This window comes from Sus scrofa, chromosome 1 (genome assembly GCF_000003025.6).
Source record: "Sus scrofa isolate TJ Tabasco breed Duroc chromosome 1, Sscrofa11.1, whole genome shotgun sequence".
Lineage (NCBI taxonomy): Eukaryota > Metazoa > Chordata > Mammalia > Artiodactyla > Suidae > Sus > Sus scrofa.
The window spans coordinates 19244610-19258221 of NC_010443.5; the positions used below are offsets into that span (position 1 = coordinate 19244610).

Sequence of the window (13612 nt, forward strand, 5' to 3'; positions counted from 1 at the left end):
GCGGGTGGCTACAGCTCCGATTTGACCCCTGGCCTGGGAGCCTCCATATGCCGTGGGAGTGGCCCAAGAAATAGCAAAAAAAGACAAAAAAAATAAAATAAAATAAATAAATAAATAAATAAATAAAAAGAATGAAACTTGCATTTTATCATTATTTATATTAATATGTATTAATAATTCTTAGAAAAAAATACATTTTTCTTCCCTGAAAGAGCAAGTAATATTTAGCCATGTAAATTTTGATGTCATAAAACTTTATTAATTTATAAAAACTGAGGAACTGTGGGATTTTTTTGTTGTAATTATGAAAGCCTAACTTGGAGTTCCTGTCATGGCACAGTGGTTAATGAATCCAACTAGGAACCATGAGGTTGCGGGTTCAATTCCTGGCCTTGCTCAGTGGGTTAAGGATCCAGCGCTGCCATGAGCTGTGGTGTAGGTTGCAGATGCAGCTTTGATCCTGCATAGCTGTGGCTGTGGCATAGGCCAGCAGCTACAGCTCCGATTAGACCCCTAGCCTGGGAACTTCCATATGCCTCGGGATGCAGCCCTAGAAAAGACCAAAAAAAAAAAAAAAAAAGCCTAAGTAACGTTATATACATAAACAGAATGATGGGTAGGGAAAGTATGACCCTAGTATGGGCCTTGCGACTTGCTCTGGTGAATTCAAAAGGTCATTTAAATTGTTGGAAAAAAAATTACTAGTCCAAAATTACTAAAGAATTGCTTATTATCTGAGCAGTTTAAATTTTCCCCCTTTTTCAGTTTGTTTGGTAAGGTCTTTTCACTTACACAATATAAGAATATATATCAAAATGCACTGCATTTAAGGTGAGTTTCTTATAAACATAATTAGCTCTTGCTTCATCTCTAGTCTGATGATTTCTGCCCTTTATTGAAGTGTTTAGTACATTTACATTTATTACAATAATTTATGTGGTTGGATATGAATCAATCATCTCTTTATTTTTTTCTATCTTTTCCATCTGTTCTTTGTTTTCTTTTTCCTATTATTCTTCCTTTATTTGGATTAACTGAGAATCTTTTAGCATTCTATCTTATCCCGGTGGCATACCAGTTAAACCTCTTTGTTTTGTTTTAGCAATTGCTGAAGGACTGGCAATATGCACCATTAAGTTATCACAGTCTACATTCAAATAATGTTATATAATTTCACGTATAATGTAAGTCTCCTACATCAATATTCTTTTTTTTTCTCCCTCCCATTCCTGGGGTTTTAATACATTTTACCTATACATATAACTCCCTCACATAATACATTATATTTTTTGCTCTAAACAATTATCTTTAAAATAAATTTTTGAAATAAAAACATTGGAGTTCCCATTGTGGCTCAGTGGTTAACGAACCTGACTGGCATCCCTGAAGACCCCTGGCCTCACTCATTAGGTTATGGATCCGCCATTGCCGTGAGCTGTGGTGTAGGTCGCAGATGTGGCTAGGATCCCAAGTTGCTGTGGCCCTGATGTAGGCTGGCAGCTACAGCTCCGACTGGACCCCTAGCCTGGGAACCTCCATAGGCGTGGGTGTGGCCCTAAAAAGACAGAAAGACAAAAATAAAAAAATAGATAAATAAAGACGTAAAAATATTATCATACTTTATATTTTCCCATACATTTATAATTTCTGGTGCTTTTTTAAAAAATAAAATTTTATTGGAGTATAGTTAACATAATGTTGTGTTAGTTTCAGGTATATAGCAAAGTGAATCAGTTACACATATACAAATATCCATTTCTTTTCAGATTCTTTTCCCAGTTATTGAGTAAATCTCCCTGTGCTATACGGTAGATCTTTGTTCTTTATCTATTTTATATATAGTAGTGAATTTCTGGTGCTTTTACTTTCTTTGTTTTGACACAAATTTCTATCTGATAACAGTTTATTCTGCCTGAAGAACTTTCTTTAAAATTTACTGTGGTGCTGATCCGAGAATTATGACTTCTTTCAGCTTTTATTTGTTTGAAAAGTTTTCATTTTGACCTAATTTTTGACAAAATATTTTCACCTGGTATGGAAGTTTCACAGTTTTTTTCTTCCTTCCAGCACTTTATGTCATTCTATTGTTCTTGGGAATAGATGTCTAGTTTTAAAGTTGTTTTTTGCCCCAACTCTTTAAAGATATCCTTTCCTGCCTTTCATATGGCTTCTGATAAGTCTGCCATAATTCTCACTTGTTCCTCTGTAGGTAACAGACCTTTTCACTTTGGCTGATATTAAGATTTTTCTTTTTATCATTGATTTTTAACAATGTAATTATAACGTCTTCTTTGTGTTCATCTTCTTTGGAATTTGCTGAGCTCCATGGATTTGATTTACATTTTCATTACATTTGAAATTTTTTCAGTCATTATGTCTTAATTTTCTTCCCCTGGTTTGTCTCACTCTCCGTCCTTTTGGTTTCCAACTGCACTATATTTTTATTTTTATTTTTTTGTCTTTTTAGGGCTGCACCCACAGCATATGGAGGTTCCTAGTCTAGAGGTCGAATCGGAGCTACAGCTGCTGGGCTGCACCACAGCCACAGCAATGCAGGATCTGAGCCACATATGCGACCTACACTACAGCTCACAGCAACACCAGAACCTTAACCCACTTAACAAGGCCAGGGATTGGACCTGTGTCCTCATGGATATTAGGTTTGTTGACCACTGAGCCACAACAGGAACTCCCCCAAGTGCACTTTCACTATACCTCTTGGTAGAACTCTGCAAGTCCCTGAGAGTCTGTTCATTTCTTTAAGTTAGTTTTTCCTTCTCTGTGCCTTATTTGGATATTTTCTATTGCTATGCTTTAAGTTTCCTGATCCTTACTTACATAATGTCTAAGAGGCTTTTAATCCCATCAATTAAAATATTATTTCTAATGTATTTTTTTTCACTGTATCAATTCTATTTTGTTATGTTTTTATATGTCCACGTGTCTTCTCATGATACGGATGTTTTATTTTAAATCCTTTTGTATGTATTCGTAGTAGGTATTTTGACTGCTGATTTCATGATCAATATAATATCAGGATTTTTTTTTTTTTTTTTTTTTTTTACCATGCCCATGGTATGTGAGAATTCCTGAGCCAGGGATTGAACATAAACCACAGCAGTAACCAGAGTCACAGCAATGAAAAAACTGGATCCTTAATCTGCTAAGCCACCAGGGAACTCCCAATCTGGAACTGTTTCTATTACTTGGTTTTACTTCTGGTAATGTGTGTCATATTTTTTCACTTTGTCACATATCTGAAAATTTTTAACAAGATGTTAGACATTTTGTACTAAGGTGTAGTGTGCTGGATTTTTTTTTCCTTTTTTTTCCTCTTTATTGTTGCACCCATGCCATATGAAAGTTCCTGGGCTAGGGATCAGATCAGAGCTGTAGCTGCAGGCCTATGCCACAGCCATAGCAACACCAGATCTGACCCACATCTGAAACCTAAACCACAGCTTGCAGTAATGACGGATACTTAACCCAGTGAGCTAGGCCAGGGATTGAACCCAAATCCTCATGGAGACTATGTCAGGTTCTTAACCCACTGAACCACAATGAGAACTCCCTGGGTTATTTTCTTTAAGAAGCATTGGCCTTTGTTCTCACAGGCACCTAAGTTACCTGTGGTTCAGTTTGAGCTGTTGTTTTTAATCTTTTAGGGTGAGTCTAAAATAGTCTGTGCTTTAAGAATAGTTTAACCTCATTATTAGGATGTGACTCTGCTAGGGTCTCTACTTAATTCTCTGTGTATTCAGCAAAGAATCTCTACTCTAGCTTGTAGAAACTGGGGCAATTCTTGGCCCTGTGTGCCCTCTGGGAATCTGGCTTCCCAGTAATTGTTCTTTACCTGGACTTTTTGTATTCTACCCTACTTGTGCAAATACTCATGGGAATCCATATGCCAGCTTCTGCAACTCATTTTCTGCATAGATCCCCTTTCTTCCTCCGCACTAAAAACTCTGGCTGCCTCAACCTGCCTAAACTCTAATTTCTGTCTTCTTAAATTATCAAGATAGTCTAGTTCTGTTTGTGTTCTTTCTCACTAAACAACAATCAGGAAATTGCCTCCAGACAGAAAGCCTGAGTGATTTTAGGGTTCACCTTGTTTATTTCCTTTCAATTTCTTGAAATCAAGGCCATGCACTGTTTTCCAATGTCTGAATACAGTTATTTTATATAGTGTGTCAAGTTTCCCAGTTGCTAACAGCAGAAGGCAAAGTCTGCGCTCCGTTACTTCCTCATGGCTAGAAACAGAAGTCCCTCTCGAACACATTAGACATTATCAAATGTCCTCAGATGCAAAGTCAGAAATTAAACTGTAAAGATTGCCATACCTTAAAATCATTCAAACTCTATCCTTTGTGAAATAAAATTATCTTTTTTGCAGATCAGTTCAAAATTGATACCACTCATTTAGAAGTACATGAAAAGTATCCATCAAATGACAATATATTTTCAGGAAATGTAAAAGCTTTCCTCTTTCTTCTCTTACTTTCAAATAACATTAGAAAATAAAATCAGAGTTCCCGTCGTGGCTCAGTGGTTAACCAACCCGACTAAGAACCATGAGGTTGCGGGTTCGATCCCTGGCCTTGCTCAGTGGGTTAAGGATCTGGCGTTGCCGTGAGCTGTGGTGTAGGTTGAAGACGTGTCTCGGATCCCGTGTTGCTGTGGCTGTGATGTAGGCTTGGCAGCTACAGCTCCAATTAGACCCCTAGCCTGGGAACCTCCATATGCAGTGGTACGGCCCTAGAAAAGACAAAAAAAAAAAAAAAAAAAAAGAAAGAAAAAGAAAAGAAAACCAAATTAAGTCTTTTTGCAAAAAACACGTACATATCTTCAGGATAAACATGAAAAGTTTACATTCCATATTATAAACGTACCTAATATTAGAAAAATTGAATTAATAAATGAATACTGCTTTCTTATTTTAATTAGTAGAAGTACAGCAAGAATGATCATAAAATACTGTATATGTCTTCAATCAGCTTTAATTTTTTTCTTTCACTGTAAAATGAATACTGCAAATTAGACAAATTCCAAATATAATAATGTTGAACAAATTTATTTATGCAGAATGGCTGGTGAAAGGTGGATCCTATGAGTAACGGGTACATGGAAAGTATTTAAAATTAGGCTTTGAATGACTGAATAAATGAATGAATAAGTGCTAACATTATACTTTTACTAAATAATGAAAAATGGAACTGCTCTAATGGAGTTTTTTTTTATTACTCCTTCTTTATTCAACCACCAAATATACGTACTTTTGCCACACAATGTCTAAGATATGGGATTTGTCTTTTCTATCTCTCAGCCACCCCTCTAGACTCCAGAACTGAATTCTGGTGCCTGTCTTATAATCACATAACCTTTCTCTAATTTCTTCTCACTTCAGAATAACATGCACACAGCCTCCAGGATCATCTGGATGGCCTGTGGGCTCCTCAAGGGAAGGAATCACACCATACCTTCATTGTTTTCAGATCACAGTCGTCAAGAAATGTACCAAGAATGCACGGTAGGTGGCCAATAAATGAGTGGTGAGTCGAAGAATTTTTTTTTTTTAAATGTAATTAGGCCACTCAAGGAACTTCCATGCCTTCTTTTTCCAATACCTTTGAAATATAAGCTCTTTGGCCAGGCATTCACCTGGTCCCTGGTTTTTTGTTTCTGCATCTAAGTTGATTGCTAATAATCTCTTATATAAGTTTGCCTAACAAGGAAAAGCAGCCTCTGCGCCATCCCCTGCTTATGTCCTCATTAGTGTCCACATAACCCTGTTTGTTTTGGAGGGAGGTTTTCAAGTAGGGCAGATACATCATCTAATTTGTTTTTCATCTGACTTACTTTCTACAAGGATTATTATAGCTGCTGTTTGGAGAATCGATTTTAAGGAGAGATTGTGTATGGTTTAAGCCAAGGCTTAAACGTGGAACAATATGGTAAAGAAATAAATATATTTTAATGAAAGAAAAATATTTATTTCCATTTGGAATATCATTTTTCCTCCATCGTCCACTATGTCACTAGTTTCAAGTTCTGACACATCACATGCTCCAGAAAGTATTTATGGAACAGTGAGCCCTCTGAAATAGTATCTTATCTGGAATTCACATAATTAAAATATAGTTGGTATTTTATTACCTTGAGCTAGTTAGCTTTTATCCTCTAATTTTTTCGCATATATATGATAGATAGCTTTCATTCAGATACTTTAAAAAAATTCTTAAATTATTGTCTCTATGTTTTAATCTCCCCAACATCACAAATATCTTGTTATTTTTATATTGTTTATACTTACTGATATTACTTGAATATTAACTGACTAGAGTATTGTCTCCTTTTTTTTTTTTTTCTTTTTGCTGTAAAACACTTTTTATGACAGCTCTGAGTCAAGATAAGAGATTTGGTATTTCACTGAAATAACCCTTGAAGGACCAAGACTTCTCAAGACATAGGGACTGTTTTGCTTCCTTTTACATCCTGGATACTTGGTGGTCTGTTTACTGCTTGTGAGACTGGATGACCTGCTGCTTCACACAAGGCTGTGAGTCAATTTCATATGTACACTGGAGTCTTTAAGTATTTATGCTGTAGGAAATCAAGTGTTCACTTTACAACTACGTTTCTGAAGGAACTTGAAATGGATTTTTTACATGTAGGCTTTTATTTGAAAAAAAGACAAAAGAAAGTAAACAGCATCAAGAGAATATAATGAAGGAAGAGTAATGATAAATCAAAGGAAAGAGAGAAAATTTTCTTCAGAAGGAAAATGGCTGAAGACTAAACAGAATAAAGACACTGGGGCTAACTAGGACTGCAGGGAGTCAGCCAAAGGAGAGAAGGGTTAGTCTCCCCACTTGTGCCCCACAAAGCCCAGAGAGTTTGGGTAACAATGGACTCCAATGGCTGATACATTTTTTTCCAGCTACAGTATGAGTTCCTCAAAGGAAGGGGCCATGTAAGCCTCCTTTGCAATCACAGTGCTAACATAGTTCTTGGCACATATTAATCAATAATTTTTTATCAGCACATATGAAAGAAAATAGACAAATAATATGGAGTATGACATAAATAGAACATATAAAAATGAAGGATTCAAAGAGAATTAAAAATAAGAGGAAATTGAAGACAGCTTTGCAATAACTATAGGAAGATGTCAATTTTGGAAAATTCCTACATTATAATTTCTTACAGGGAAAATGTAACAAAAATTGTATAAGAATACAAAATGTCAAAAAAATGGATACATATTGAACCAGACTATGTGCTAGGTACTCTGTACAAAACTGAACTAATCCTCATAACCACTCCTTTGGGTGAAGTTAATTATGTATATTTTACAGATAAGTAAGTACCTTGTGCAAACCTCAGTCACCTTATCCCCAGTTACTTCCAAGAACTAAGCTCGTCCTGGTGTAAAAACAGCTGTCAGAATGATGACATGTTATTCTGAGAATCAAAATTATATCTCAGAGGTTGGCAGATATATATTTACTTAACCAACCTTTATTTAGCGGCCCAGTGTGCCAGACATGGTGCTATGCACTGGGATAAAGAGATGAAAGATTCTGATGATCATTGAGGTGAAGAAGCTCAAAATCTGGCATGATGTATGAAGCACACTGCTGCAAGGAGGAATGAAATGCTTATGCAGAGAATATATGTTCAGTCATTCATCCATTCATTCACTCGCATCATGCATTTAGAGGGCCAGGCACCATATCAAGGCTAGAAATAATCAGTGACTAAAACAGGTAATACTCCCAATCTTTGAGGAGCTATCATTCTAAAGTAAGGCTTTGGGAAAACTGCACAAGAAAGAGGAATGGGATTCTTGGCACGGACCTAGGTGAGACTTAGTCTAGTATTCAGGGACCAAATTTTAAGAAGACTCACCCTCAGGGCTGTGTACATGCTCACCCTGCAAGTGCAGGACCTTGAGAGGAGAGGCTTCTGTAGTATCTGTGCTATAGCCACCTCACCTGCCTCATCTTAGTCTCAGTCCCAATAGACAGCAAGGCACCTGGAACTGGGGGTTGCAATTCTGCATATGGTGGTCAGGTTAGGCCTCAGGAAGCTCTGCCATTTGAGTAAAGATTTGAGAGCAGGAGGTAGTAAACCCTGAATGTGCTGTGGAAGAGTGTTCTAGGCAGTGGGAACAGCTAGTACAAAGACTAGTAAGAGTACCCTGGGTATTCATGCTCATGCCTTCCTCCTCTACTTACCTGGATACTTCAATAAACGTTTACTTTAAAAAGTAAATGGGCCCTGTTTTAGCCCCTGCCATCTCCAAGATTCGGCAGCTCTGCTGAGCTCCTGCTCTGTACTCTGCCATGTGATTCAGCAGCAGCTCCTATTGGCATCTGTGCCCCAAAGCAACAGACAAGCTAGGGATGCAGCTAAGGTGATCACCGAAAAGTTTAGTAACTGAGAGACCAGCTTAAACATTGGTCAAAGCCTGAGAGGTAAAGGTGCTGGTATTACTCAGAGGTTGCCGTGGACAAATTAATGATGAATCTGTAGCATTTTTCATTATCACCAGTGCTTGCAAAGTTTCCTTCTCATCCGGAGAGACTATAATCATTTCAAGTTTTCACATACACAATAAAACACAAAAAAACCCCAATGTTCTTCAAGTTTTTACAAAATTTTAGCTGGTATGTTTTTAGTAACTGGGGAAGAGCACATCATCATTATGCAATCATGGGCTTCTCAAATAAGGAGTTTTTGATATTCCTGTGAGCAATATTTATTGAGAACTTACCACCCTGCAGTGCAACTTAGAAAACATTATGTAACAAAGGGACTGTCGTTGTTTCATTGGTTGCCAAAATACTTGCATTAACTATGGACCGTTTAGATGGGTAGTTTGTTTTGATTCACAAAACGAGGACGCTGAAGTGGATGGGACAAGCTCTGATGGATGATGTTGTTGCCACCCCTCTCAGCTGGTCTTACTATCAGGTGGTCGTGTGAGAAGTGCCCTCATTCTTAGAGAACAAGAGCTGAGGTACGAGGAAAGGACGTTTCATGATGTTTGCACCTCACTTTCAGATGCTTCAGGGAAACAGAGTAAACCTAATTCTGAAATCTATAGCTTGCAAAACTATGTGTGTCTGGGCTTTTTTCCACGTATATATTTAACTACATGACCATATGGCCTGTGTAATGCAGAGCCCTGGGTGATATAGTTCATGTTCACCTAATGTCTCCAGATCTCTATCTTTTTCTCCTAAATTATAGTTGATTTACAAGGTTCTATCAATTTCTGCTGTATGGCAAGATGACCCAGTCATATATATATATATATAATAGTATTATATATATGTATACATTCTTTTTCTCATTTTATCTTATATCATGTTCTATCACAAGTGATTGTGTGATAGAGTTCCCTGTGTTATGCAGCAGGACCTCATTGCTTAGCCATTATAAATATAATAGTTTGCATCTACTGACCCCCAAATCCATATCTCTATCTTGATTGGTTGGGTGAGAAGAGGGGTGTTGTGACCTTCACTACTCTCCCTGACTAAACTCCTAGACCCAAACCAGAGTCTTGGAGCAAAGAATATAAAAAAGAACTTAAGGTAAGAGCTATAACCTCCTCCGGGTCCCTCTAGCCCCAGGGTGGGAAGGATTCCTGCAGCTGCTCATCTCTGAGTTGCTTCAGTGGCCCCCTTTTACTTTTACAACCAGTTTTTTATATTAAATTCCTTCTCTTGACCTACCTGGCATGGGTTCTTTTTCCCTAATATAAGACACAACAAATGAATTTTTATTTTATTTACCTCAGTAGATGGTATGACTGAGATCACTTTCTACCTCTATAAAATATTAGAAGATATTATATTTTTATTCCTAAAAAATCAATAACGTAGGAAATTGGACTTTTAACTACTTTTAAAAAAATTACCATGGGAAAGACCTATGGGTTACCACAAAAAAAGTCAAATGATTATTTCAGCATTTTAAGTGGCATTTGATATTTAAAATGAATAATTTTATCCCAGAGATTATGTTTCTCAGTTAACACAAGTGCAAGTCCTCCAATCACCTTAGAAGTTGCTTCTCTCCAGGCTCTGGAGTAGCTATTGCAAGACTGGGCTCTGCATCCTGGGCCTGGTAGGTGGTGAATTGATGGTGTAAGAAAGGATATAAATGCTATTATTTGGTAAATGGGATTCAGACTTCATTTGTTTCCCTACCTCCCATGGTGCTTATGGGAAACAAACAAACATCCCCCCTCACCTCCACTCCAGGTGCTATTGAGAAAGGGCCTAGTTTCAACCTGCAGGGTGAAGAATATCATGAAAATTGGACCCTGAGAGATTTGCATTTATAGTGAGTGCTCTAGTGGCTCAGCAATGATTTCTGGGGTCTCCTTCAATAACACTGCATGGGTGTAATGCAAACAGGAGGCCAGAAATACTTCAGCATCTAAGATTAGAGATGCACGTAGACAGCTTTTGCTTTGAACTTGGGGGTGGGAGAAGGCCTATTTTCTGGAATGTCCAAATGGGACCACACATGGTATGTGAACCAGGAGCCAGAGTAACAGGAGGGAATCTTGAAGGGGAGCTCAACTAGAGAGTCTTTGGAATCATTTGTATTCTCTTGCCAAGGTTTTTCTTCTTTGTGTGTTTGTTTGTTTTTCTAATATTCTGAAAAGCCAAACTTTGTCATTCCATCAGTTCCATAAACGTTTTCACAACAGTCATCTGCATTAAAGACTCAGTGCTGCTGCCCATGATGGGAAGAAGGTCTGAGATGAACATGTAATTTCCTTTGGGTCACAAAAGTGCTGGACTGTCTCAATCATATGACTTCCGGTCTCAGATGTCCTGGTTTTCCCTAGCACCCAAAGATGACAAACACAAAATCCAGTGGTCTGAGATCCATGGCAATAGTTGAGGAGAAATTTTAGGCCTCTCGATTTCAGTGGATATTTATTCCTACAAACCACTAGAAGCCTCATGTGAAAACTTCCATCTGGACAAGAGTCAGAGATGCACACTTGGAGAGCAGCACTGACATACAGCCCATGCACTGTGGTTTGGCTGGAGCCATTCTTGTGCTACCGAAATGCTTCTGTACTGGCTGGAAACTACAGAATGGTGCCTCTAAGCCTCCTCACTCCCTCACACTACCCTTTCCATGTCAGATTCCTCACCTAAATCTTCCTGTGATCCAACAACTCCAGGTTCAATCGAGGGAACGGCAGGAGGTCAAGCATCCTGTCATAGTGCTAAAGAGTTCATTCTGATTGGTTTGTTATCATTACATATATTAAACACTTTTAATATCACATCTGCAGAGAAGGCAGTGACATTTGAAACTAGGCAGTTGCCTCAGAACTTTTTTTCATGCTCAAAGTGACTGATTCCACGGAGAGTTTGAGTCTACCTGGACAGCTCTTTGTTGTTGCTAAAAGATGTTGCAGGTTCCAGATCCCCCACCTTCTTAGATCAGTAGAGATAAAGCTTTTAGACTCTTGTTTCAAGGACCGCTAGGTATACTTCTCAGAGCAGCTCCCTGGAATGGGTGGTCCTATGGCTCCTGTGACTGGCACAGCAGCATGGCCACATAGCAAGAGAGCAGGGGCCTCACATAGTATCCGTTCCAGCCCCAGCTGTGTTCTGTGACATTTACGTGACAGCCTGTCTGCTTCCAGAGATGAATCACAGAAAATTAGGGATGGGAAAGACCTATTAGGTCATTTAATCTATGCTGCTGCCAGTTCACAATCACTCCCCTCTGCTCTGCTTCTTAGAGCTTCAGCTAGTTTGGTTTTAAATAGCCTAGGATACAGAGACTGCTGTTTCCATGCTTTCCTCGCCAAGAATTCTCTCTACCATGTTCAGCCAAATGCCCAATATACGATGTTTATTAGGGTTTTAATTATACAGTAATATCATGGTCACTCACTTACCCCAACCTGAAAAAAAGAAAAGCTCTGGGAATAATTAAAAAGTGGGGACATTTTCTTAGCTGGAAAATACCAGTTTCAGGAAAATCAAAAGACTTGGTGGAGAAAAGAGAAGGGATAAGCAGTGTTTTTGTGTTACCTCATTTCAGCTTCTTTTTAGTTATAAGCTTCTTTGGCATCGTTCAGCTGCTTCTTTTTTTTTTTTTTTTTTTTTTCTTTTTCTTTTTAGAGCCATACCTTTGCTCTGGAAGAGCCATATGCTATGGAAGTTCCTTGGCTAGGGGTCGAGTCAGAGCTATAGCTGCCAGCCTACACCATAGCCACTGCAAAGCAGGATCTGAGTCACATCTGCAACATACACCACCGCCCATAGCAATGTCAGATCCTTAATCCACTGAACAAGGCTAGGGATTGAGCAGATATCTTTATAGAAACAAGACGGATTTGTTACCACTGAGCCATGGTAGGAACTCCAGCATTGTTCACCTTCTTTAACAACAGCTGGAACTATGACTACGCAATATCATTGGTTTTCATTTCCGTGTTTACTTCTGTTTCAATTTTTAATTTGACTATTCATCCCCTTGCTTTCTATATCATGTTTAAGATCATAGCTCATCACTGTGATTAAAATAAAGAATATTCTACATATCTCAATGGTTGGCCTATTTCATTTCCCAGTCTTCCTTTGTCTTCTCAATTTTCTTAATTTTTGCTACACCCAAGAACAGAAGCAGTGAGCGTGGCACACCCTTTCTGGGCAGTCTTTTCAAAGAAAAATGTCTGTGTTTTTCTTACTGATGTCCAGGCAGGAGGTCTCCTCACGGACACCCCCACCCCCAAGTATGCATTTGTGGCTGGCTTACCTTAATCTGACCCTTTAGGCAAGGCTCACTGCACACAGACCGTACTACTCCACTCTTGTTCATTTGGATTTTATAATCATCAATGTTCAGCACTCCTTCATGCCAGGTTCCAACATGTACATAGTCATAGCGATTAGCTTCAGTATACTGGAGATTCATGATATCATACCTACAAAGCAAACAACATGCATGTCTTGGAGAATATGGACATGATGTAGAAACCAAAGGAACTGGATAAATAGATAATAACAGAAGAGAGATAAAAGTTAGAATCATCCCATGTGCTAATGGCAGCTACTGTCAATGTTTCAGTTTAATTTACCTAGTTTAGTTTAGTTTAGTTGGAAAGACTTTCAAATATGTATTCCATTATTCAGTCTCTGTGTATCATTCAATTTTATTAAAGAATACATTATTTTTGCCCTTTTCTTTGTGTTTATTCTCAAGGAAAATTCTGTATGTGCTGAGTTATGATCGTCTCCTTCAAATTGTTAATCAGCAAGTTATTCTTTGATCGAGTAACAATTCTTTAGAACATAAATTTTTAAATGATTATGTTTATTCCAAGTGTATTTTTCACATTCAGTTGCCATTTTCATTACACTGGGTTAAAAGAGATGAGTTTTACCAAGACTGAAACCTATTTTAGATGCTAATAGAGCAAGAAATCTGATAAATGCATCTTTAATTAGCAAGGATGTTGGAAATTTAACATCTTGAGCATTGACATTTAAACTGGTCTCTTCCTTGATTAGGACACACATTTCTGAATCCAAATAATTGGTGCCAGTTATTTCAAAGGCTG

The 13612-nt window shown here is 38.0% G+C and overlaps 1 protein-coding gene across 3 annotated transcripts in view; it reads right to left on the reverse strand.

The window, feature by feature from the left end:
- Positions 1-13612, reverse strand: part of GRM1 (glutamate metabotropic receptor 1) — a 389633-nt gene that overhangs the window by 61389 nt on the left and 314632 nt on the right. For all 3 annotated transcript variants that reach the window (XM_005659163.3, XM_021087033.1, XM_021087041.1), the window contains exon 6: positions 12808-12976. In XM_005659163.3, coding sequence (XP_005659220.1) covers positions 12808-12976 — 169 coding nt within the window. The remainder of the gene's footprint in view (positions 1-12807; positions 12977-13612) is intronic.